The following is a 25,230-nucleotide window of genomic DNA, read 5'->3' as shown; positions in this document are numbered from 1 at the left end:
ATTTCATATTTTCACAAATTTAAATTTAATTACTATTTTTTTAAATGAATGTCCAATTAAGCGAATAATTAGGAAAAAGCAGCCAATAAGATAACTATATCTATAAAAAAAGCATCTTTTGTCCACTTCTGTCCTTATTACTTTGAGGGCATGGTCTGTGGGCGAGTCCGTCTACTTTTGTTTGGACGTGAGCGGGAGAAATGACGGGTTTAAGTTGATGCACACTAATAATATGTGAGAGACCGCTGCTTGTGTTGTTAGTAAACATGCTGCACAATGTTTTGTATATGTAAAAGCTTTCTCAGATATTTCAGAGCGATTAATCAAATAAACTCACGCAACTTTCACACACTTACAAAGTGAAACCAAAATGGGGCGGAGAGCAACTGCTTTAGTTTTATCAACGAAAGTCTTAAAACAGTGCTGAACACAGTGGGAGTTCGTGATAAAAGTCAGCAGGGTTTCCCGCAGAAAATTTGTTAGTTAAGGTGGTAGGGTTGGTAGGGTAGGCGTGGCTGGGGGACGTGGCAATGAAAGGGGCAGGGTGTACATTCATTTAAAACACTCAAATAAAACTTCATTTTGAGGAAACTATGACAGAAAATGAACACATACTAGATTATTATGAATTCAATGTTTTTAACAGATACGAAAATAGCTGCTTGATGAAGTGAAACTAAAGGGTTGATAAACACAAACTTAAGCAGATTTGTAGAACGTCTGGCTAACGATGATGGATAGCGCGAAGATTGTAAAAACTGATTTTTTCCCTCTATTAATTACATGATCTTAAAGGAGTGTAACTACGGTAGCATGTAAATAATGCACATAAATAAAGTGAGCAAGAGCGCTCAACAATTATATCGAATCAACAGACATGTGCAACCTAGCTAGGAGGTTGCTCAAACAACAAAAATCACCAGCTAACTAACTTTAAATTTGAAGAACTATAGACTAATACAATAACAGGCTTAAATAAACCCAAAAAATAAGTCCACTTACAGTTCTCACGGACACGCGTTTTATCAACTGGCTATCCTCCAGACAGTGACAGACCATTTCGGCCATGTGGCGCACGTGCACGCTCGCGGTGTGAAGCGCGTCCGCGCTATTCTCCGAGATGCACTTGACGGCCTTTTGTGCAGCTAATTTTTTTGGGTTTTTTTGGACGACCTAGTTAAGGCGGTAAGGTTTCTCAGCTTAGGCGGGCCGCCCGAACTGAAAAGTGCTGCGGGAAACACTGAGTCAGGTGCGATGTAAAAACATTGCGCTCAGTAAGTCACACATTAGATCGGAGAGTAGGTGGTCTTTTGTGGCGTCTACTCCACAAAAGCAATCCAGTCAAACGCGTTTTCGCCTACTTCTGAATGTGGTCAAAAGTGGAAGTGCTCCAAAACAGTTTACAGTAGATCACATTTTACACCTGTATTTAGCATCACCCACTTGTGATCCGATCCACAAAAGCACATCTTAATTCCAGGTGTAAACAGCGCATATACTGTACATAGCCTAGACATTAAAGATCACGTTCTTCCTGATCCAATTTTTCAAACTTTAGTTAGTGTGTAATGTTGCTGTTAGAACATAAATAATACCTGCAAAATGATAAAGCTCAAAGTTCACTGCCAGGTGATGTATTTTCTTTGGACTACAGTCCTCTACTTCCCGATTGAATGATGTCAATATAAGAGCTTTTGACTTAACTCCGCCCACAGGAATACGTCAGTCGCCAGCTAAGCTCAAACGGCTCTGGCAAAGCCAAGCTGCTGTCGAATCACACTAAACAAACTACACAATCAGAACTCGATATGTATTTCTGAAGGAGGGACTTCCTAGAACAAGAAAGGCATCAGCTAGTTTTTAGGACAGTGAAATAAGTGCTATACAGATAAGTAAATTGTGTGAAAAATACTGCTTTTTTACACGTGAAACATGAATACATGTTATATTGCGCACTGTTAACACAATCAAAGCTTCAAAAACACAGAAAGAATGGGACCTTTAAGGCTAAAATAAGCCAAAATTTGGTATGTCAGTGAAAAGTAGACATCCATATGGCGCCCATACATAAATAAAACAAAATAACTAGATAAATAAAACCAAAAACCTTGTAATCACTGTTGACGTTGCTTACATGATGGAATAACATACATCTAAGTTATTTTGGCTAAAACGACATGTAACCAAATGTACGTTTATTTTGGCTAGAAGAGGGTTACTCATAGCTGAACTATATTGGGTGGCTATTGCTTTTACATAACAAAGTTTTGATTTATTTTAAATGTGTACTTGTTTACTACTAATAGTTTACTACTATTCTAAAATGTGGAAAAATAATAATAAAGACAAAGTATGTGACCCTTCACATTTGACTGGTAGTGTATCTGTTGTAAGATCTCTTTATCGCCCAGCTGTACACTATAATACATCAGAGAGTTCGGCAAGCTCCACAGCTTTCAGATACCTATAAATAAATGTTTTTTACCGTCATCTCAGGCCTGTTCTGTTGCATGGTGGCTAAACTCACGCAAACATCCACTGATGAAAAACATTCGGTCACTAGCAACAACATGAGCAGTAACAAGAAAGAAAAAGAAAAGAAAGAAACATTTGGTTTGAATATAGACACTCTTCTCTCCTTTACCACCATTTTCACAACAAAACAACTTGCAGGACCTCCCACGACTACCGGCCTTAAAGAGCCAAGGGCTAAAGGAGACAAAACACACAAACACGCAAGCGGTCTGTCGCAAAATGCTCTGTGACACAAACACTCAACGGGGCACAAAACAACACACACGGGGGTGGGTTAAGTAAAAGAGAACATGATCGTGATGAAAACGAGTCCACCCTCCTCCTCCTCGACAGAATTCTTCAGATGAAGTTAATCCATCGAAGGAGGGGTGAACAAAATGTGAGTCTACAAAGTCACATACTCGAAGAATGCTGCTGGTCTGGAGATCTACAGAGCTGACATTCAGGACAATGGGGCATATTTTACTAGATGCAGAAAGCCGATAGCACGTGTGCCGGCGTTACAAAGGGGCGCCTCTTTTTGCCCGTTGTGGTGCCGTGAGAAAGGCAAGCTTGTTGCGTACATTAGCACAGGAGCCCGTTTCATTGACGGCCATTCATTACCATCTTAAACACGCCATCTCGTGAATGAAGCCAGGGCCTTGGCATATCTCGGCCTCCCACTCATGAACGCTCAGAGCTTTGGATCTCACACTGCACCCCATCCCGTCGGCTAGAGAAGACGATGACTTGGAAAAGTGGCAACATTTGTTTCCACTTAGGTTATATGATCTCTAGAGGTCTAATTTGAACAAATCTCCCACTACAGCTGCAAATGTTACTCCTCATGTAAGATCTGTGACACACAGGCTGGAGCTAATGTTGCGCTAAAGTAAACATAGTACTGGGTCCAGATAGCAGCGTGGCAGAGCTGGCATGGTCAAGGCCTGAGCTGTAACGCTTCCTTCTGATTACTGCCAAGGAAAGATACTTGAGTAAATGGAGCTTCAGAACCTTGTCATTTAGCAGGAAAGCCCGGCACTGTATCTATAAAAAGCCTTTTTTTAACCAACACATAAGTGTGTGCAAGAAACAAAAAGGTGTGAAAGGTCTTTCTTCTGTAAATTTACCTACCCCGTCCAATTAGAAGTCTATTCAGTGCTACTCTTACTATACTGAGAGGTAGGCGAGCCCCAGGCAAGGCGGTGTCTTGGAGAGCAGGCTGGTGAAATCTTAATGACTTGTCCTGTTCAATCTTCATATCTCTGGCCAAGGAAATGGGACTTTCTTTCTCTCTGTACATGATGCGCTCAGGTCTGGCGAATTCATCAGCAGCGTTTTCTGCCCACACCATTAAGTTTTCATGTTAAATAAAGAGCACTAGGACATGGCTCATGTTTGTGTTGTCTTGAAGTAGAAACAGCTTCCTCCTGTCAGCCCCTTTACCCCTGGGAGAGCTGCGGTCCTATTAAGTAACAGGGAGATGTTTAACCAGATACATATTAGGGATGTGCAAAACTACAAGTATGTTGTGTGGAGTGTTGCCAGATACTCAAAAACAGCACTGCAGACTGGTTTGCATAAAGCATTAAAAGAAAAGTCATGTATTGTTTGTCATCATTATTCCCGACATTTTACCATAACAACAAACCCATCCAAACTTTGGAATAGCAGAAATTGAATTATGGGAATAATGCTGTGAAAAATACAAAAGCTATGATTTATTTTCGCATCTCTAAAGTAGCCACCCTTTGCCTAACGTCTTCAAAAATACCAGTAATTTGGGCATTTCATTTATTAATTTAACATTTTGATGCATTGATTATTCACCAGGGGTCGGTTGCACCAACTGTGTGCAAGTTACAACGTAACCTAGTTACGACGTAAAATGGAACTAAGTTACAACTTACGTACTATTAAATGTTTTTGCGTTGCACCATTAAACTTAGTTTAAACGTAACAATACTTTGTAACTAAATATTTACGGAAGCCTCTGTCCATAAATAGCGGTTGGAATAAGATGTCAGCCAGATTAGATCACATCGATGAGCTCGTAATTGATTATGATTAAGAGCCGCAAGTTCGTCAACGAGTTTTCAATAACTTTTTTGTTTTCTTTGTATCCATCAATTAAAATAAGAATTTCTTCATGACTGAATTTTTTCTTATTGTTTATTTTCTCCTTCATATGTGGGATAAAATAAAAGTGTAATGTTTTGAGTTCGATAACGTTTGCTTTAACGTCTTTTTTAACTTTCAGTTTAGGCCAGTCAAGAATAAGTTTGAATTTACGTACTGTTCAGACTATTTCCTGTTTACCTATTAGAAGGCTTGTGATTGGGTTAAGAAAAATAGACGTCATTCTATGCGACAACGCATTACTTTCAGAGAGCTTACGACCTACTAGCTACGTTCTGCCTTAAAGCAACACTAAAGACTTATTGCTCTTTGCTCCCCCTACAGGTTAGAAGCGTAATTATTCATTACCACTGTCGTAAATATTGCAGCATAACTGGCTCTGATTGGATTGTAGGTCTGCCGTAAAGCAAGTTTTTGTAGTTTTCACTCGAACTACAGGACCACTACCCGACGTTTGGAAACTTCTTTAGTGCGGTTTTGGCCAATAGAGGGCTGCAAAGCGAATGTGAAAGTGCCATTCACCCTGTTTTGAGTGGATGAACCACTGAAACTTTTTTGGAAACGTTATTTTAAGGTAAAAAAACTCTTTGGTGTTGCTTTAAGAACAAATGGTGCAAACGAATAAAGTACAGAGTTATAAACTAGCTAGTAGTTACTAAGCCTCTAGTTTGGACTTTACGTCCCAGTTTAATAAGAAATTACGAAAGACTGGTGCAACCCTACCCAGTACTAGAGGTCCCATCTATTATGTGCTCTTATTCGCTGTTTTTATTTATTATTGAAACATTCTTCAAAATACAATTTTGGTTTACACATTACACAATCATATGCTTTCCTGCAAAACTTATTCCAAATATTTCATCTTAGGGCGTTTTCACATTAGCACTTTTGGTGCGCACCCGGGTTCGATTGACATCAGAGTTCGGTACATTTGGATGATGTGAACGCTGTCTTCCGAACTCGGGTGCCCACCCACGAAACGTACTCGAGTGTGCTTAAAAAGGGTGGTCTGGGGTCCGGTTCATGTGAACTCCAGATCGGTTCGCTGCTGATGTGAGCGCAATCGTACCAAATCGTGGAAGTGAACCGTTGTTAATTACGTATTATATGTAATGTCCCACCAAAACAGACGTGTGTGTTTGTGTGCGTGCACTTACCTTGACAACAAAATGCATAGAATGCTTGCTTGACTTTTGTTCTTATTTTTTTTAAACCTTTGGTTTTGTTTTCAAATAAATAATACAGAAACACACTTGCGTCTGTCTGCCCCAAACATAGTAAAGTTGTTTCGATGACAACGGGCTGTCCGCCGACGTCAATTTTTGCGGAGGCATTCAGAAATCATTACTCTGCTTGCAGTTCGCCAATCGTGTTTGTCATCTTCTCGTTTACAGCGGTTGTCAAGCAACATGAGAATGCGCCGGCTGCAGCTTGATGATGCAAGCGTACCGCGGTTCGAATGCAAAAATAATATGTGAACACAGTCCATGGGGGGCATGGGGAGGGGGGAGCAATCGAACTCGGGTTCAGACCAGGCAATCGCACCAAATGTGAAACCGCCCTTACACCTTCAGATAAAATAGGTTTTTAGGGATCAGAAAAAATATTTATCCTGAATAAATTCAAGATAATCCAAAACGTTGCACCAGTAAAGTAGCCTGGGTAGCCAGACCTACATCAAGATGTAAGGTCTGGCAACTCTTCACACAAACGGCTCAATGCAAGGGGCGGGATATAAGGTTGTCCCTCAAAATGCCTCTGTACGCAATAGGATAGCGCTATGACCAATCAGAGCAACGAAGAAGGTGACGTATGAGTCCCCTGCGTTTCCCCACCAGTGGAGCTAATTGGTATATCAAACTTTAACCGTAACCAGTCGGCAAAACTCCAAACAAATCTTTATTGCTTAAAAAGGACTTCAGTAGGGTTATTTGCTCTTCTCTCAAAGAAAAACATAAGTCTAAGTCCTCCAGAGTCGCGGCCAAAGCCGCTTCAAAAGAAAGCTGTTCGCCAGCAGCAGCAGCAGCCATTCTTTGTTTTCAAGTAGGAACCGTCGCAGGCAGCTCTGTCGTCATCATGTTAAGCCCGCCCCACAGACGCTACACACGATGTGATTGGCCTGACCAAATTTAGGTTTTTGGAGCTGTTAAGTGTATTGTGAGTGCCTAGACTAAACCCTGGCAGCAAATATATTTTGCGGCCGCTAGGGTGCGTCTAGATTTCTAGGCTACCAGTAAAGTATATAAAAACAAAAAACATGCATATCATCCCCGTATTTCCCCAACATTTATATAGAAATAAAAACACTTCTGAGGACAACCGCACTGCGTCCCATTCGCTACCACTGGAGGGTGCGGATATTCACTTTAAAAATTTGATTGCCAAAGCTGAATGAGCAAATGCCAATGCAGTAAGTCATACACGCAAAGAGGTCAATCCAAAAAAGAGGTGGAGGAATCTGGTTGGGGAGACGCGGTGAACAGGGCAGGCAGTCTAATGTCTGGCAGATGACAGATCCCTAAATTCCTTCCTTGCGCCTACAGGACAGAAGGCAATGTGGCTGAACAGTGTGGCTTTATGTTAATGCTTCACTCAAGGGCCCGCCGCTGATTAAAATGCTGGCAAAAAAATAAAACTGCCCACTGAAAGGATGAGCCTGAGGTCCTTGTCTGAAATCATATTTTGCAATCTTGTACAGGAACAAAATCGTCCAAGTACATAGATTTTTTTTATTTTCGTCACGTTGCACAAAAGCTGTCCCTTAAATGCACCCTCGCAATGCTGGCCCCTTAAGACTTGTGACTGAAAACTGCTTTGTGCCGCCCCCTACATTGAGGGTAAGTGTAAGCCCCTATTTTCAAGATTTTAATCAAATGCAAAGCAAATAATGCAATTCAAACCCCACACATGGTGTGTTTTCCAGACGCCCCTTCTTCGCCTACACCGTGACCTGACATTTACGTCTGCTGCCCGTGACCTCACTTGTTTTTGTGTTGTTCCCTGAAAATTGTCTGATGGATAGTGCAAGAGGGTCCTCTAACCAGCTAATCGCCTCAATAATTGCGGTAATGACGCTTTATTAAAATAATGACAGAGTGGTGCTGGGTTGCATGGAGAGAGTGTGTGGCTGCCTCGGATTTCGTAGTTAAGTGTAGGGTAAGGACCTTGCATGTGCACTTCTGGGTCTAAACGGAGGAACACGGACTTCAAGCTGGGCTTTCACTCAGTACCTAGTGTCCTAGAAAGAGCTATGGCCAAATGAAATAATCAAACGCCCATCTTCATGCCTCTTTTATATCATTTACATCTCCACAGGAAGCCCAATAACAACACCACAAGCTCTCTGCCCAACTACCCCCCCTCACACACACAAGACTTTGTCTAGTTCCTCTACCAGCACATATGTCAGGCTGAGATGTGAGCGAGATCCCGAGCGTCTGCTTCCGGAGGTCAGAGACGGAGCACACAGAGGAAAAGTGAAGCGGCAGACAGCTCGCTGCATCCCTCTCGACACCAGGCATTAGAGACGAACATTTCAAGAGGCTTCTCAATGTAACGGTGACTGTGGTGACTCTCAACACTCCAAATATTTACACTCGATGGAGCCTCGGTCTGAGAGCCCTGTTAGAGTTATACATATCATTTTACGGGCCCTAGGGTTTCGTAATATATAATAGGCAGAGAAAATGTACACTGATGATGATGGGAATGAAGAAAGAAAAGGACAAGTTTACATTATGTGTTTTATGTTTTTATAAAGTTAATAGATTAATGGGCAAATTCTGTGTGGTAGCTACAAGTTACTTTTCAACAACTCTATGGAGTTTATAATTTAGCAGCTGGTTGTATTTGTTGTACAACCAAGTTAAAAAAATATGAGTAAATGTTTTAATATGTTTTAATTATCTGAAATGAATTCAGTCCTGAAACGGCTAACACAGAGTTCATTTATACACTGTCAGAAAAAAATGAAAAATGGTTCAAATATGTACCCCAGCTGTCATTGGGGCAGTAACCTTTTAAAAGGATAGCTTAACGAAACCGATCATGAGCCCCATTCACTTCCATAGTAGGAAAAGGATTATATGGAAGTCAATATCGGTCATGAATGGTTTGGTTACAAACATTTTCATTTTTGGGTGAACTATCCCCTTACAAAGTAGAGATTTGGACACGTACAGTTAATATTAGAAGCTGAGAGGTACATATCGGTAATAGAGATCATATAAGTACCTACCTACATATTGGTACCAAATGTATACATATCTGTACCCAGTGAAACATATTAGGACATTTTTAACCTCCACAGAGGCTATTTTGGGGATTTTCGCCTGGATTTGGCAAACCCAAATTCTAAAGCTTCCCATACCCACATGCAAAGGTGTACATACAAAAGTTTGGTATCATTTAACATGAAACCCTTTGAAAATACATAAAACAATGTTGAAAGTGCTAAATATGGTTGTATGTGTGTCAGTCCTCTAATAAACACAAAAATAAAAAGGCGCTTTTTGATTTTTTTTTAAGTCTGCATTTGAAAGTGTATAACTCTGGTCCTGTGTGCTCCAGCAACCCGCAGACAGTTTTCTTTGATCCCAGCTGATGTCCTTATAGAGGAAAAAGGAAATTTGTCTCTATCATAATTTATGCTAAAGTTATTTTATTCCAACAGAAGGGAGAAATAATAGCCTTTTTGTATTTAAAGCAACACTATGTAGTTTCCATGTAAAAATGACTTACAGCTCCCCCACGTGGTTGAAAAGCACAACAGTGCCTGGTATCAGACACTCTTCTGCAGGCAGGGGGAGGGGCGGAGCTGTGTGCTCTACCCTCCACCGCCACTTTCAGAGTGTGCTTGTAGCAGCTAGGAGGCTGCTCAGGTTGCAGCAACAGTACAATTTGTCCAGTTAAAAGTTGTTCTATCACTGAAATAATTTTAGAGACATTATTTAAAGGTAAAAAAACTACATAGTGTTGCTTTAATGTCCGCCTAAAATATATGAGGTGTCTGCACTGCCCTCAGCACTCAAAATGCAACAAACAGCACTGACTTTAGTATTTTGTTGCATATTGACATGCGTATGCATATTTCATCATTTACAGCTGCCTTTTACATAACATTTGGACTCTTGTGTATAGATGATAAAACCAAGATGTATGCAAAGTGTACATGATAAAAAAAATCTCATTTACACAGAACCAAAGTGTTAAACATTATTTTGCTTTTATGAAAGCACTGGATAATTTTTTTCTTTCCACCACAATGTAATTTTTAAAATAACTTCTATATAAACACAATAAAAATATAATTTTTCAAACAATGCTCCACTGACCAGCAAAACCAGAATATTTGCTTATAAATCGGCTTGCCATTTACTTTTATTATAGACATTCAACCACAAAGACACATTTGCTTATATTCTTTCTAAAAAATTATATTTCAACAAACACTGATGCAACAACAATTAAGTGAATCAACTGAGACACCTCTCAGACAATATGACATTATGATACAATTTTTAATTATGCGCTAAAATTTGCCAAAAATTTACTCCCTCCTTGCACATCTGGAGCACAACAACCGATTTAATTGCGATTTTTCCAGTCCTGCTCATCAAACTCTACCTCATCCTCTGTAAGCTTCCTCACTTTAATCAAATTCAGCTCTGCCTGCATTACACATTTTTCACATAGTTAGTGATAAGAGACAGCTACTTATGCCCTAGGTCTGTGTATGAGAGAGAGACAGAAAGGCTGCCTCAATGTGCGTGACATTTAACACGAGTAGCTGGAGTAAACATGTGTCTCGCTCTGGTCAGGCGGCGGGTGGACAGTTGGAGGAGACAGCATGGCGTTTAGGTTAAGTGGATGTTAGAGTATTAGAGGAGGCGGTATAAAAGTACACAATCTTGAGAAGAGAGCCGTACATCAAATCTAGCCATGCGGATTCAATAATTGTACTTTCCCCTTCAAAGCCGCAGCGAGATCCTTATGTTCTGTCGAAGATCCACCTCTCAAACCTGAGCTGAAATCCATCATAGAAATACAGAAACAACTCGGTAATCACTTGCTGCTGGTAGGCCAAGGTCCCTAATTTTAGCCGGATTGAAAGTCTAAGGGGGTTGGGGGGGATCGCGGCCCAGCATTAGGCTGCGGAAACAAACGGGCTGTAATTTGTGAGCCTCTGGTGTGTATTGGTGATTGCATACAGGCCTTCATTAGAGAAGTGTTGGCAGTGATGATAAAGCGAAGCTTGTTTAGGAGTGATGATCAGAGAGCGGGACAGCGAGAGCACAGAACAGAAAAACCACATGCAGGATATTAACAGTTCTCTTGATGCATAATTAGAGAGAGAAGAGACAGAGCGATGCTGATTTATGCCCGCAAACATGCAGCTGCTTTGACTTCTCGTGTGCCGAGAAACGCATGTGCGTGCTGGTTATGAACCCACAAACAAAACTAACCCAAACCGTTACACACAATTTCAGGGCTACGTGACCTCGGAATGCTCTGGGCCGAAAAGGAGGATCCCTGTACTGCCCTACAAAGGCAGAATACCTTAAAGGGATAGTTCACCCAATATAAAATTAATGTCATTAATGACTCACCCTCATGTAAAACCATTCCAAACTCGTAAAACCTCCGTTCATCTTCAGAACACAGTTTAAGATGTTTTATATTTAGTCTGAGAGCATGTTGACCCATTGAAAATCTACGTACGGTATACTGTCCAGAAAGGTAATAAAAACATCATCAAAGTAGTCCATGTGACATCAGTGGGTCAGTTAGAATGTGTTGAAGCATTTTGGTCAAAAAATAACAAAAATAACGACTTTATTCAGCATTGTCTTCTCTTCCGCGTCTGTTGTAAAGCACATGCGCGAGACTAAAGTCACATGACTGCACTGAAGCGGATGACTTGTTATCTTCAGACAAGTTCCCAAAGTTTTTTTTCAAACTTAGACTGTAAACTAACTCAGACTATAAACGAAGCTCGGGTGCAAAAAAAAAAAACAGCTGGGGCGCACCAGATAACACGTCAGCCGCGTCATACGTCATCCGTGTCACTGCAGTCACGTGACTTTAGTCTTGTGCATGCACTTCACAACAGACGCGGAAGAGAAGACAATGCTGAATAAAGTCGTAATTTTTGGACCAAAATGTATTTTCGGATGCTTCAACACATTCTAACTGACCCACTGATGTCACGTGGACTACTTTGATAATGTTTTTATTACCTTTCTGGACATGGACAGTAAACCGTACATCGATTTTCAATGAAGGGTCAACAAGCTCTCGGACTAAATATAAACCGAAAAAAAAAATCCGAAGGTCTTACGAGTTTGAAACGACATGAGGGTGAGTCATTAATGACATTATTTTCCTTTTTGGGTGAACTATGCCTTTAACTCGCTAAAGAGAGGAGCTGAGAAAAAGGACTTTTTAGTAACTTTAGTGACGTTATTTTCTTCTTGGCAGTTATTTTTTATAAACAAATGAAATTGACTCAATATACTTAACATGATAAAAGAGGTCTTGAGTGTACCAAATCAATGATTTTCGACCAAAAATTAAGTTACTGCCTTTTGCCTTTGTAGGACAGCTTTAACTAGCAATTTTATATCAAATCATTTATATTAATAAGCAAGTATAATATGTGCGGTATTAGTAATTTTATATCACGCAATATAAATGATAAATGTTTAAACTATCACATAGTAGGGCATCAATACAAAACCAGCTTCACATAATGCAATCTATCATGCTATAATGTTAAAGTAGTTATAAGTCAGTATCAAAAATATTGTATAATTACCAAAATACATATGACGGCGGTGCCTAAAAAAATACCAGCACAATTTAATGCCAATTCGTATTTTATGACATGGCTAATTTGCATTCATTGGCACAACAAATCTATAGGTTTTGTATAATCTGCTTTTGCCCCAATGACATTTGGTGTAGGGGGTGAGCATTGCTTTTTTCTAATATTGTAAATGTTTGTATGAATCGCATGAATTCAACTGATCCACCTCATAAAATAGTTATGAATTCCTGTGAGGTGAGGCTGAAATAACCCACAGGCTAATCCCTAAACGCATAATCTCCGCTAGCTAATACATTTCATGGTATATTTCATTGCATGGTTTGTAAGTATAAAAAGATGTTTGTGATAAGTGAATTTGTGATCACTTGGGCTATCACAATTATGAAATTTGGCTGACGGTTAATTGTCTAATAAATTGTGCAATTATGATGATTATTTGCCTGTTTAAAGGCTTTGACGATTATGGCGATTAATTGTCTGTTTTATTGCTTTGACATTTAATTCTCACACATTTTTTTTGTTTGTTCATGAAATAATTTTCTCACATTGTTGTGATAATTTAAATTAAATATTTTGCACAGTTTACCTGGCAGTAATTATGAATACACATAACACATTTAAAAGTAATTAATTCATGAATATTTCTTTCAGAAATTGAAAAGTCTTCAGGTTTTGCAGCATTTCTTTAAATGCTGTTTTTCCAATGTATTGCATGGCTTTGCAATGTCACGTTACACTGTCAGTTAAAGGTGCAGTGTGTAATTTTTAGAAGGATCTTTTGACCGAAATGCAAAATAATATACAAAACTATATTATCAGGGGTGTATAATGACCTTTCATAATGAACCATTATGTGTTTATTACTTTAGATTGAGACGTTTTTATCTACATACACGAGGGTCCCCTTACATGGAAGTCGCCATTTTGTTCTGCCATTTTTCTACAGAAGCCCTTAAAGGACAATTTTTTTACTAAGTTGTCTCCGACAATGACATGTTTGTCCGATGGCGGCTACCGTAGCTTCTCTATGTGTTTCAAAAGCGAGGGGTCAGCCATGGACTAAGCTGTTTGTTGCAATTTGCAACCTCACCAGTAGATGCGGCTAAAATTTACCCACTGCACCTTTAAGGTGTGTCATCTGATATGGTCTTGTTAATGCAGCTCCCCCTTGTGTTTTTTAAAGAGATGTGCAATCATTGCGGTGATCTGAAATCATCACGATGAGGTCAAACTATTGCGGTGAGACGATTATTTAATCATTGTGACAGCCCTAGTGATCACACACAAACAAATGGTCCGATGGCCGCATTTGGTCCATGTGTAAGAAACACATTATATATTCTATAATATAGGCAAGTTTATATGTGACAAATCCAGTCTCATAATCTAATGATGAGATTAGGAGCATTACATTTCATTTAACCTTACTCAGTCAATATTAAATATATCAAGGTTATTTTGCACAAAATTTTCTTTACATTATGCAGGATGATTTTATTGAGAAAACAGTACATCACAAAAAAAATGTTTTACATGCAGGGTCACAACAAGAGCAACTCCTTAGAGAAACAAGAAAATTCAACACAAAACACAAAAGATAATTTTAAGTTTTCTCTGCCATGACAAACTTCAGACAAAACATTTAAACAGAGAAAGCTTGCAACCATCCCTATGTGTATAACTTCAACTTTATTTTAAGACATTGAGATGCTTTCTTTAGATTAAAGCAAAATAAATCACTCTGGTCTGTTGTTGGGTACAAATAAGCCGTAGAGCGTCGATTTAAAAATAAAAATTTGGAAGCGAACAGATACGCTCTTCCTGTGGAGCTTTCCGGAAAGCCAGTAAACACAACAGTGTCTGTCACTGTGGGAGTCTGGTCGAGTCATGGCCGAACCGCAGGAAGGGGTAACACAGACCTCGGTGAGTGTGTGTGTGTGGGTGGAGGGGTCAGTCTCCTTTACACGCAGACCCGTTCTGTTGCCAAATGCCCAGCTGCCGGTAGGTGTCTGTTTACAGGGTAGCCCAGTCTGCGAAGGCCATTGGCTGCACTTGTACTCAGTTTCTTCTTAACACACAAACAAAACAGCATATCCAAGTGCTGGCCTTTTTACTCCTGGTGGGGATAATATCTGGTGCCGTATTCAAATGAGCATCCGATTTCATCTGTCTCTGATCAGGGAGTCGGTTCGAGCTCAGCGTGAGAGCGAGTGGTGACATTTTTGAGAATGAGAGTTTGATTGAGAAAGCGCAGAGCTCTTTAGCCTAATTCAACGTGAACATGGAGGGGAACTGCTTTCTTTCATTAAAAGGTGAGGCCCTGTCATTTCAAACACGCGAATGGGGAAAGATCGGTGGCCCCAAAACTCACCATCTTGTGTTACACGGGACTGTTATAGTGTGGTTGCATGCCTGTTTTATGTAATATAAGTTGATGGCAAAATTGCAAACCACACAGCTAAACTCTGCGATTTCCCCCCCATTTTTGTTCGTGTAAAACATGTCTAAAACCGTACTTTAAAGTAAAGCATATTTTTAAGTGCCATATCGTATTTCTCTAAAGTGGACATTTCTGCTTCATAAGCTCTAAATATGTGGCCGATGGCTTAATACAAATCTTGTCAAAATGGATAATGACAAAATAGTCATCCTGACACTAAAGCCGCAGTAATACTGTCATGCAAGTCAAAACATTTGTATCCGATTATTGACATACAACTTTGTTTTTATCTGCATGTAAATCAGGCAGATCATAAGAACACATTGTGCAGCGAGAAAAATCATTTAAAGAAACAAACATAAATCAATACGCAACGGGAAGAGAAAAACAGAAATGTGTCGTGAGTTCACATCTGTGCATTAAGCTTCACAGCATTAATCTAAAAACTGTGATTATCAGCAAGTACATAATGACACAAAAACCACACGCACATTACCGCAGTCACTTCCACCCATGAGCGTTCAATTGTGTGCATGTGAAATGTGATGATAGCTTTTCTCTTTCCTGTCTGCTTCTCCCACTCCCCCCATTCAGTTCATCTTAATTATGGCACAATTAGGCGCTACAAATGGCGTCAGAGCGCATGCTGGCCGTGTCTGAGCCGGGTCAGTGTTTCTAATTTCCTGCAGTAATGGGCTTGTGATGGCTGCCCCTGCTGTCCTCCACCCTGACCTCACCAGGCTCGGAGGTCATGACCCCTCAAGCTCTGCTGGTGTGTTTAGAGCCCAAAGGGGTCGATGGCCGGTGGCTTAAGGGGGTGCTGGGTTACCTCGAACAGGCCCAGGAGAAACACTGTGTGTCTCTGATAGACAGAACGTAAGTGTGTCATTAAATAGTCACACAAAATAAATCTCTAAAGGTCTTGTGTTTAATGTGCAATGGCAACGTGGACAGTCATCACTCACTTGTGAGGATTCAGTACATTAATATATATATAGAATCATATCCATAAAGGGCCTATGGTGAAGGTGATGGCAAACCACTGATCTCAATTGCTTTTACACATGTGCGCATTTAATACTAATAACCGAGCCACCGGCTTCATACGGAAAGTGCGTATTAAAAAAAGATCCGAAGAGCTGTTTCATTTCTAAACAAAACACATTATTACCTTCTCATGGAAAGGGTTTGAATTGGAGTTTTTCATACAAAGAAGTGAATATGACATCTGCTGGGGGGCGGTTGAAACTTGGCATACGTCTCGGCTGTTTCATTGATTAAATCCCTTCAGAATACATCGAGCCTAATACATCAGCAGCCCGGCTTTCTAGTGGTAAATTTTCAGAGTCTCCCTCAATGAATATCACATGTACTCTTTAAAAACGTTGTCAGGTTGTGTGGACCCCGTGTCAACTTCCCGGCGTGTCTTTCTCGAGCCACTAGCACTTGACACCGGCTCACACAAGATACGCATTACGCGCCGTGTCGAAGATCCGTTCCCAAGCCTTTGGTGCGTACATTACCGTTATTAAGGGGCAGCTCTTCGTCCAGTTCTGAAGTTCCCTGATGCAATCGCTCATTTCCAAAGAGTTACAAATCAAAACCGCTGTAACGTAATATCCACACCAGGACTCTGCTACTTCTGTGCTGCGTGGACTGTCGGATCAACAGAAGACCGGGGAAGGTCATCAAATTTTATTTAAGACCTGTTTCATACCATTATTTCTTATTATTACTTGAAAACGACATGGGCTGGCTATTCACTTCCACGTTTTCCGAATTTCCCAGTGGCTCAATTTTTAATAAAAACAAAGTAGGAAAGCTAAAACATTACAAGTAAGAAAAGGACCGCAAATACGAAACACTGCGAGAGAGAGGATTTTAAAAACAAACAACTCCGAGTATGCATAAGTATCAATAAACACAATTCTTCCGTCTCGGAAGCTTCCTGCTTTATTTGATTAAGCGGGGCGAAAAAACAGAGCAGTCATGCTCATTGCTTTTCTTCCTCTTCCCTTCCCCTGCAATCTTCTGTGTGCCTAATGGGAATCGGAAGTTTAAGTGAAGCTGCCTGGCTAGCCTTGGCCTAACCTCTCCATCTGGAAGGGAACTTGCCAGCCTTGGGGCTACTCCCAACCCTTCCCAGCTGTTGAGTTTGGGGCTTTTGTTTTTGTGGGCTTGAGAAAGCATATTTTTATAAATGATTGCCATATCCACCACCAGCTGCTGACCCTGCGCCTGTCCTCCCCGCGCAGGGGCATGGTTCTCATTTCAGCCGGGACTGACCCTGACTGTCCGAGGGTACGGGCCTGTGACCGTTTTATTGGTGCGGTGAGGTAAGCGAAGGGAGGGAATTATTTTTTTTTTTTGGAATGCGATTGGCTCCACACCTTTATCTTTTGCTAAACAAGTGTAATTACCGGTCTGATTGACATGAAGAGCGAGTTTGTCTGCAAACGCCGAAATGAGATTTGATTAGAGATTTCGGAGTGGCCGGGGCATCTGCTGCAGGTCTGGTGTGTATGAGTCACTAAGCATGTGGTTTGTCTCATCACTACCCCTTTCTTTCTCTCTCTCTTACTCACTCACTCTCTCTCTTTGGTTTAATCAAGGCCTTTGTAAAAGGGAGGAGTCAACCTCCTCCTTCACAGAGTCAACTGCCAATGATGTGTAACTTTAGTTTCTATGGAAGCCTGAATAATACGACTCCCCAAACTTACAGTGAGGGCAGCATATTAAAAACTATCTCTGAATGACTGACGTCCCTAATGCCGTTGCGATGACCTGGTTTGGCTTTTCAAGTGGAAAATATGCTTTCTGCGTGGTCGAATTGTGAAAATGTTAAAGCCTGTGCGCTACCTGCACATCAGAAAAAAACGTCACCGACCTCTGCCGTGTTTACGGCTGCTGTTAAATGAAGCAGGAAAGCTCAGTGTAAATTAAATATACATTGGCCGTTAACGCGTCGGTGGTGCCAATAGGCTGCGTGTTTGCGCTGTTGTTGCAGTATTGATGAGGCTGCAGGCGCTCCATAATTCATCAAGCCTGGCCACCGTGGGTGAGGGCCGCCCAGCACGCAAACACGCACAAAAACCGAAACACACTTACACATACACATGTAACATAAAAAGCACACTACAGGTATATCAGTAAGGTCATTTAATAGACTTTCAATGATTTTATCTAATGATATCATCTAAGCCAACCTCTAAACCTAAAGGGGCGGTTTCCCGAACAGGGATTAGGCTAATTCAGGACTAGGCCTTATTATTATTAGGTCATTTAAGAGGTTTTTACAAACATATCTTACAAAAAAACACTACAGGTGTGCATATTGAGACAAAACAATGTCACCGATATATATTAAGATCAGCCAGGACAAGGTGTTTTTGAATTAAAGCAGCTCAAACATGCATTTAAGTCTGGGACTACGATAAGCTCTGTCCAGGAAACTGCCCGAAAGAGTTTATTTTTGGTTTATTTAGTGGAAAGCAGTAAAATGTCCTCACAAGTTTGTTGTCATAATATTTTACTGTTAGTAAGGACATGTGGCCCTCACATATATAGCTAAAACTGTACACACACACACTTTTCTGTGCACTTTCTCTGCTCAGCTGCTGTGTGCAGTGCACCGCTGGGTAATTGCATGGTAATACTTCATTATGGCAGCACTGTAATTTGGGCACTGGACACTTCAAAGGGAGGCAAAAACCTCTTCACAGACAGCGCAAATTACTGCGAGTCCACATAACCCGTGCTTTGTTTTGACTGGTATTGTTTTTGGCCAAAGATCCCGGTCCAAAATAAACACGCAGAGCAATCAGTGCATATTTTTGATCATATAATCATCGCGGCCGATCACAAAGCACAGCGGCGCGGCGTGAAAGAGTTAAAAATTGGATTTCGCCATCATGTAAAGCCAAGAAGAATAAAATCCTATATATCAAAGGTTTATCCAAACAAATGTCAGCTTCTGAACGGTGGGGCTGCGGAGCAGGCCGGGACGCGGGTCGGGAGGAGGGCCGAGCAAAGGTACTGCTGGACCCTGAACAGCTGGATGGGCTCCATCTTTGAAGCATAATCCACAATCACAGGCTGCTAATTTTTGTTCAATTCAGAGAAGAAATTCACACTTGTGGTTGTTGACGAAGCATGCAGTGCTGTGCACCGCTAAAACTGTCATTGTACTTAACAAAGTGTAATAAAACTCCTTTGAAAATATGCAAATAAAGATTTGATCAGATTCATCAAATGATGATATATGAATGTTAGATGCAGGGTTCCCACACCTTAGTTAACTTCAAATTCAAGGACCTTTCAAGGACTTTACAGGTCCAAGACCCTCAAATTCAAGGACTAAATGTGGGGACACATTTCAAGTGAGAGAAAGGTTACATCGTGTTACCCTTTAAGATACATTGTTACAGTTCCCTTTCGAGGGAACTCTCGCTGCGTCACTGCGGTGACACTTTGGGGATGACTCCAAGTGCGTCTGAATGTGTAGATCAAATTCAACCAATGGTGAGGCTAAACAACAAAGACAGGGTGACGCGGGAGCCAGGAAGAATATTGATATCTGAAATATTGCCAAAGATGGCGTTACAGGAATGCAGGAAGTATGGCAAGGGAGACGCAGCGTCTCGTTCCCTTCTCATGGAACAACAGTAACATACGTAACCCAGGACGTTTTCATGTGTTTTTTGATGATATTATCCTACACTACACAGGGAATATGGTAATATGGATTTTTTTCCAGAAAACTTCTTGCATAAAATACATTCAAGCACTTTCAATGACCTGTATCTATGTAAGTATATTTTAAAAAACTTCCCAGGGCCTTGAATCCCCCCCTCCCCCAGATTCACAAACTTTCAAGGATTTTAAGGACCCGTGGGAACCCTGTAGATGTCACACCGAGAGAAATTAAATCTGCTGAGTCTTTGTTGGCTAGTAGTAAAATCACATGAGGTTCACTCTTTTCATTATTTCCTATTTCTATTTGTCTATTGTAGACGGCAAACACTCTCAAAACAAAAAGTGTGCAAAAATGTCACACTGGGTGTAAACATTTCACATTCATCAAAATATACAAAAACACCCTTAAAGTGGGTACAAAAGCAGCAGCATACAAACTGACAAGCTAAATGTACACATTTTGTTAAGTCTTACTTAAATTAAATGCTTTTCATTGCTGGATTTTGTAAGAACTAAGGTGAACCAAAAAGGAAACCGAAACACATAAATACATACAGTAAAGGAACAAAATAGCTGGCCAGGTGACAGTAAAGTTCAAATACGGCAGGATGCACACACAAACACATCCTTACTTATCAACACACTGATATAATGTATAACTTGAATGCAATGCCAGTCGCTTTGTATAAAATGCATCTGCCGAATGCATACATTTAAATTTGCATTGTTGTGCAATCTTATACACGATGCACACAGTCGGTGGCGTCTGTTATACACAAGTTATGTCTACATCCTCTTTCAAGTTTAAAGGGTATAACTCGTATTTACAAAATAACTTGTACACTCCAAACATGCAGAGATAAATGGATAACTGGGTCACAGAATCAGAAACATCAAACAATTCTGAGCATAAATATTTCCATTTTTTATTTGTCTTTTCCAAGCTAGGACTAAATATACACACCAGTCGAACACATGGCATTAGTAACAACATCACAGCACAGAACAAACAGCCAGGGGTGTATTTTTCTGCAAATTTTAAGCAGATATTTGTACGACACAATAAGCAGCAATACTGGAAATTCATGTTTCGAAAAGCTTATTATTCAATTACAGCATCGATCGCTTGAGTGTGTGCGGTTGCCGTTTTTTGTGCGTTTTGGTGGGAAAATCGGGTAAGGTAGAAAAGCCTGTATCAAAAAAAAAAAGAAACTGTTTACACCTTTATTTATATAGCTAAAGCTATGTTTAGTATTCAGATAATATCACACAAACAAACAAAAAATCACTATAGTAAAATATTCCAAAGTCTGCATATTTGGCAGCGGGTGCTTGGCACCCATTCAAGCTCCACTACAGGTGATAAATGTTACCATTAGAGAAGCTAATGAACAGATCTTTTAGGATGGCTTTAGGGCTATCCCTTTTGTGCTTTATCGTATATTAGATCCACTTATTTAGTAACGGTCCAGAGTATATCTGTCATCCTGCTAAGTGTATGTCTGAACATAGTGAATTCGGGATCATCCTTAACTTAGCCGAAATTCCATAGTGCGCAAGTCTCTAAGGCCCTTTAAAAACTACCATCACCTACCAATGTCTGCACATTCCCTGTCCTTAAAACATTTGTTCATTAACTATTTTTGTTATTGCTTTCAGTAGATCTGGTACTCTCAGTTATGTTAAGCACATCTAAATCCATTCATCTGATTATCCATTGAAATCATTGCCGGTTTCTGTAAAAAAAGAGCAAAAAGTCCAGATTCCATCTGAGAACAGTTTGTCCACATTTTGCACTAGCGCCCCTATGCCTCGCATCACCGGTGACGCAGGGTGTTGCGGTGGACTGCGACCCTCCAACTCTCCAGTCCTCTCCACTCCTCTCCCTTCTTCTTCACTCTTACGCACAACAATGGCAAATCAATAATAATGAAAATGAAGGGAGGAAATGAGGATGAAAGGGGAGGAGTGATCGAGTGGATGTGCATGCTTTAAAAAAGAAGGTCAAAAATAAAAACATTGATATTAAAACGAAAAAGCAGTAATGATAAATGGCAGAAAGATCGTCCTTTAGGATACACCTGCAGAGAAACAAAAACACAAAGGAAGAAAGGAAGAAAAAACAGGCGCGTTTAATGTCGGGTGGACACTTTTTCATGCGTGCAAGTTACTCTATCATTCATGAGTGAGTCTATGTGGTGTGGGCAAAAGAAATGCACACTGGGATAAAGTCAACATATTAACGCTCATGGACCTGTCAAGAGGCTGTGCTATTACTGTAGCTTATTAGAGTCATACTGGCGAATCCTACTCAGTCCGGTAAATGCATTAGCAGGACACGCAAGCTGTACATTAACACCGGGACAAAAAATCCTAAAAAAAAAAAGCTTGGGTTACGGCTATGAAGATTCAGAAAACATAAAAGCAAAGCACAACGGGAGTAAAAACGAAAGCAATGATGTGCCTAAATCACAAGAGAAACACGTGTGCTTGCTCTACTTGTCAGAAGAGTGAAAGCTAGTAAGTGATGTGTGAGTGGCCTGTGTGTGTGTGTGTGTGTGTGTTTGTGTGTGGATGCTGAGTGACGGTAATGATTGTGCTAGCCTGCAGACCCTTTATTTGCCCATCTTAACTCAATTAAAAGAAAATAAGGCCGTCGTGACCTTCAGATGAACTGCTTTCTCTGCTGAAGTACCAGCCTGATTTCAACAAATTTTGAACGTATTTTACGAGTTGGCTAATTCGTATGTACTCATATGAAGTGAATTGTACAAAAACATATAATTATCATTAAAAAAAATAACGAAACCGCATCCCTAACCCAAATGTCACTGGGGAAAAAGCAAATCATACAAAGATGTACGAATGTGGTCGTAAGAATTAATACGAATTAGCCACCTATGTACAAATTGCCATAATATAGCATTGGAATTGAAGTGCGACTCCAAAATTGATGTTCACAAAAAAATGTCAGTTTGGGATCTTGCACACCCACAGGTATATCTACCATATTTTTCGGACTATAAGCCACGTTTTTTTCATAACTTAGCTGCGTCTTATAGTCAGGTGCGCCTTGTAAGTCATTATGAATTAATTTTGACATTTATAAGGCAAGAGACATCATTACCGTCTACAGCCGTGAGAGTCCGCCATATGCTGCTCCTGTATTTATGTAATTCAATGATGTGGAATGACGAGTATGCGAACTTCACGCTAGTTGGCTCGTTCACTTAATTTAGCCTATTCAGCCTCCCAGGTAAGTTTTGCATGTTATGGTTTATCGTTTAAATAACTGATAATATTACTTTTAACGTACAGACATCAATTCAGCCTGCTGTTTTGTCTGCTATTGTTTAGTTGAATAACTTGCCTTTCCAGATCAAATGTGTGTTCTTCAGCTGGGGTTTTGTGAAAAAAAATTCTAAATAAACACGACGTATAGTCCACTGCAACTTATATATGTTATTTCGTCTTAATGACGCATTTTTGAATGATGCGGCTTATACTCCGGTGCGGCTTATAGTCCGGAAAATACGGTATAACTCATGTACAAGAGCAACCAAACAACTGATACAGTATGCAGTTATTTTTTAAAGCCATATTGTACGCAATATGTCTGTTTTGCTTACTGTATATATAATATTAAACTGTTGTATACCATAGTTAGATAACCTGTGTTGATCATTTAAAGGCGGGGTGCATGATTTTTGAAAAACACTTTGGAAAAGGGAGTCGGGCCGAGTACCAAAACACACTTTGAGCCAATCAGCAGTAAGGGGCATGTCTACACTGTTAAAATAAAGTACAAAGCTGTCACTGGGGCAGTACCCTTTAAAAAAGGTCCTAATATGTACCATTAAGGTACAAATATGTATCTTTGAACTGCCGTTACGTACCTTTGAATTACTAATATGCACTCTTTGGGTACAAAGGTGAACCTTTTGAAAGGGTACTGTCCCAGCGGCAACTTTTATAGCTTTATTTCTGAGAGTGTACTAGCCGACATCGTTGCCTCGGTTGCGCATGTGTGAGGCGGGTCCAGATTCTATTGGGTTAGGGGCGTGTTTGTTTTGTGTGATTTCAAATATTAACATTGCCTTTCAGAGATCATGCAACCCGCCTTTAACCAAAACAACTTTGGTTAAATTACTGCTTTTGATGAAAACGTTTCAAATGAAAACATCCAATGGACAAGTAAACGATTAGGATTTTGTTTTTGTAGCAGCACATAAAATTCACCAATACAAAGTCATACAAAGCAAACACATGTTCCTCTGTGACAGGTCAATGTTTTGAATTAAAAAATTAATAAAGTTAAAATATATATATATTGAAAAAAGTATAAAAATGGCATAAAAATTATCAGAAAAATGGGAATCATAAAACATAAACAAGTCTGACTCTGATTAAATTGGCATGTGAATATACTAATAAAATGTAATGCCTGAATGCACTATAATGCCAAATTCATAAAAATTAAAGAAAGAGAGAGAGGGAACGGAAGTTATCAAAATGTTAAAAGCTAGCAAAATCACAATAAAATCACAAAAAGTAACTGTTAGATAATTTGAAACATTACATATATTAGTCACTGTAGATCTAGTCCTCAAAGATATATAAAAAAAATAATTTTAAGGATTTTCATCATTTTGGTAAATATTCTAATTTAACTGAAGTCCGATTAGGGAATATTATTTAATGCAACCCTCTTGCCCGGAGGATGTATGAAGTACAGTATATACATGGTTCTGAACTAAACAAATAGTAGTAAAAAAAAATAGAACAAAAGGTAGTCAAAGCTGCCCTCTACCAGAAGTTATAGAGAGGGGCCGCTTCCTCAGGCTCAGAGACCAGGATAAAAATATCTCAAACCTGTTTGATATGCAACTACACGGAGCAGGAAGAGGAGGAGTGTGGCTGAAGTGAGGGCAGGAAACACCAAGCGCTGCATAAATCTAGAATGTGCAAAGCCCTGCTGAGAAGTAACACCCTCCCAAAATATCAACCAGTGTCTGACGCAGATGAACCTGTGCAATAAGGAAAGTGTTCCCTGCAGTTTGAGTATCATGGGTAGGGGCCAAGTGTGCATCAAATATGACTTATTATTCCTGTACTACACATGATCAGAAACGCTTACCATGCCACTCCATTCATATGAGTTTAAGCAAGCTTTCAGCAGTAGACTGAAGCCAGGGGTCTCTGTACCCTGGGATTGATAATGCGGTCGAGTCATTCTGAGCCCCCGTGGGGCTGCAGTTAGAGCCGATGGGTTAATCAAACTCAAAGATTAAAGAGTTAGTAAAGCTGTGAGATAAACACAGATCAGGGCGCTATGTGAGAGTACATGTGTTTGAAAGTTCAGTTCCGATGTGGATCAAAATATGCCTGTAAGTTTAGCCAAATATAAAAAGGCACACAGGTGTTAAAAAAGCCTAATCACTACAAATACTGTGTGCATATTTACAGTATCTAATTCATTAACTAGGGGTGCGCTACAGAGCTACAACATTTTTAAAGGTAGACTTAAGACTTATTTTTTTAAATTAGCATTTCATTGTTGATTTTATTTTATTATTTGAGTTTTGTGTTCCTTAGTTTGTGTACAGCACTTTGA

The 25,230-nt window shown here is 40.0% G+C and overlaps 1 protein-coding gene across 3 annotated transcripts in view; it reads right to left on the bottom strand.

The window, feature by feature from the left end:
• Positions 1–25,230, bottom strand: part of bcas3 (BCAS3 microtubule associated cell migration factor) — a 289,480-nt gene that overhangs the window by 83,205 nt on the left and 181,045 nt on the right. The window contains exon 24 of one of the 3 annotated variants that reach the window (XM_055196656.2): positions 20,433–21,697. The exons of the other annotated variants lie outside the window; for them this stretch is intronic. Coding sequence (XP_055052631.1) covers positions 21,687–21,697 — 11 coding nt within the window. The 3' untranslated portion in view covers positions 20,433–21,686. Of the gene's footprint in view, positions 1–20,432; positions 21,698–25,230 lie in introns of those variants that run through there. 3 annotated transcript variants of the gene reach the window in all.

Source organism: Misgurnus anguillicaudatus, chromosome 24, assembly GCF_027580225.2.
Source record: "Misgurnus anguillicaudatus chromosome 24, ASM2758022v2, whole genome shotgun sequence".
NCBI lineage: Eukaryota > Metazoa > Chordata > Actinopteri > Cypriniformes > Cobitidae > Misgurnus > Misgurnus anguillicaudatus.
This window is presented reverse-complemented; position numbering and strand designations above follow the sequence as displayed.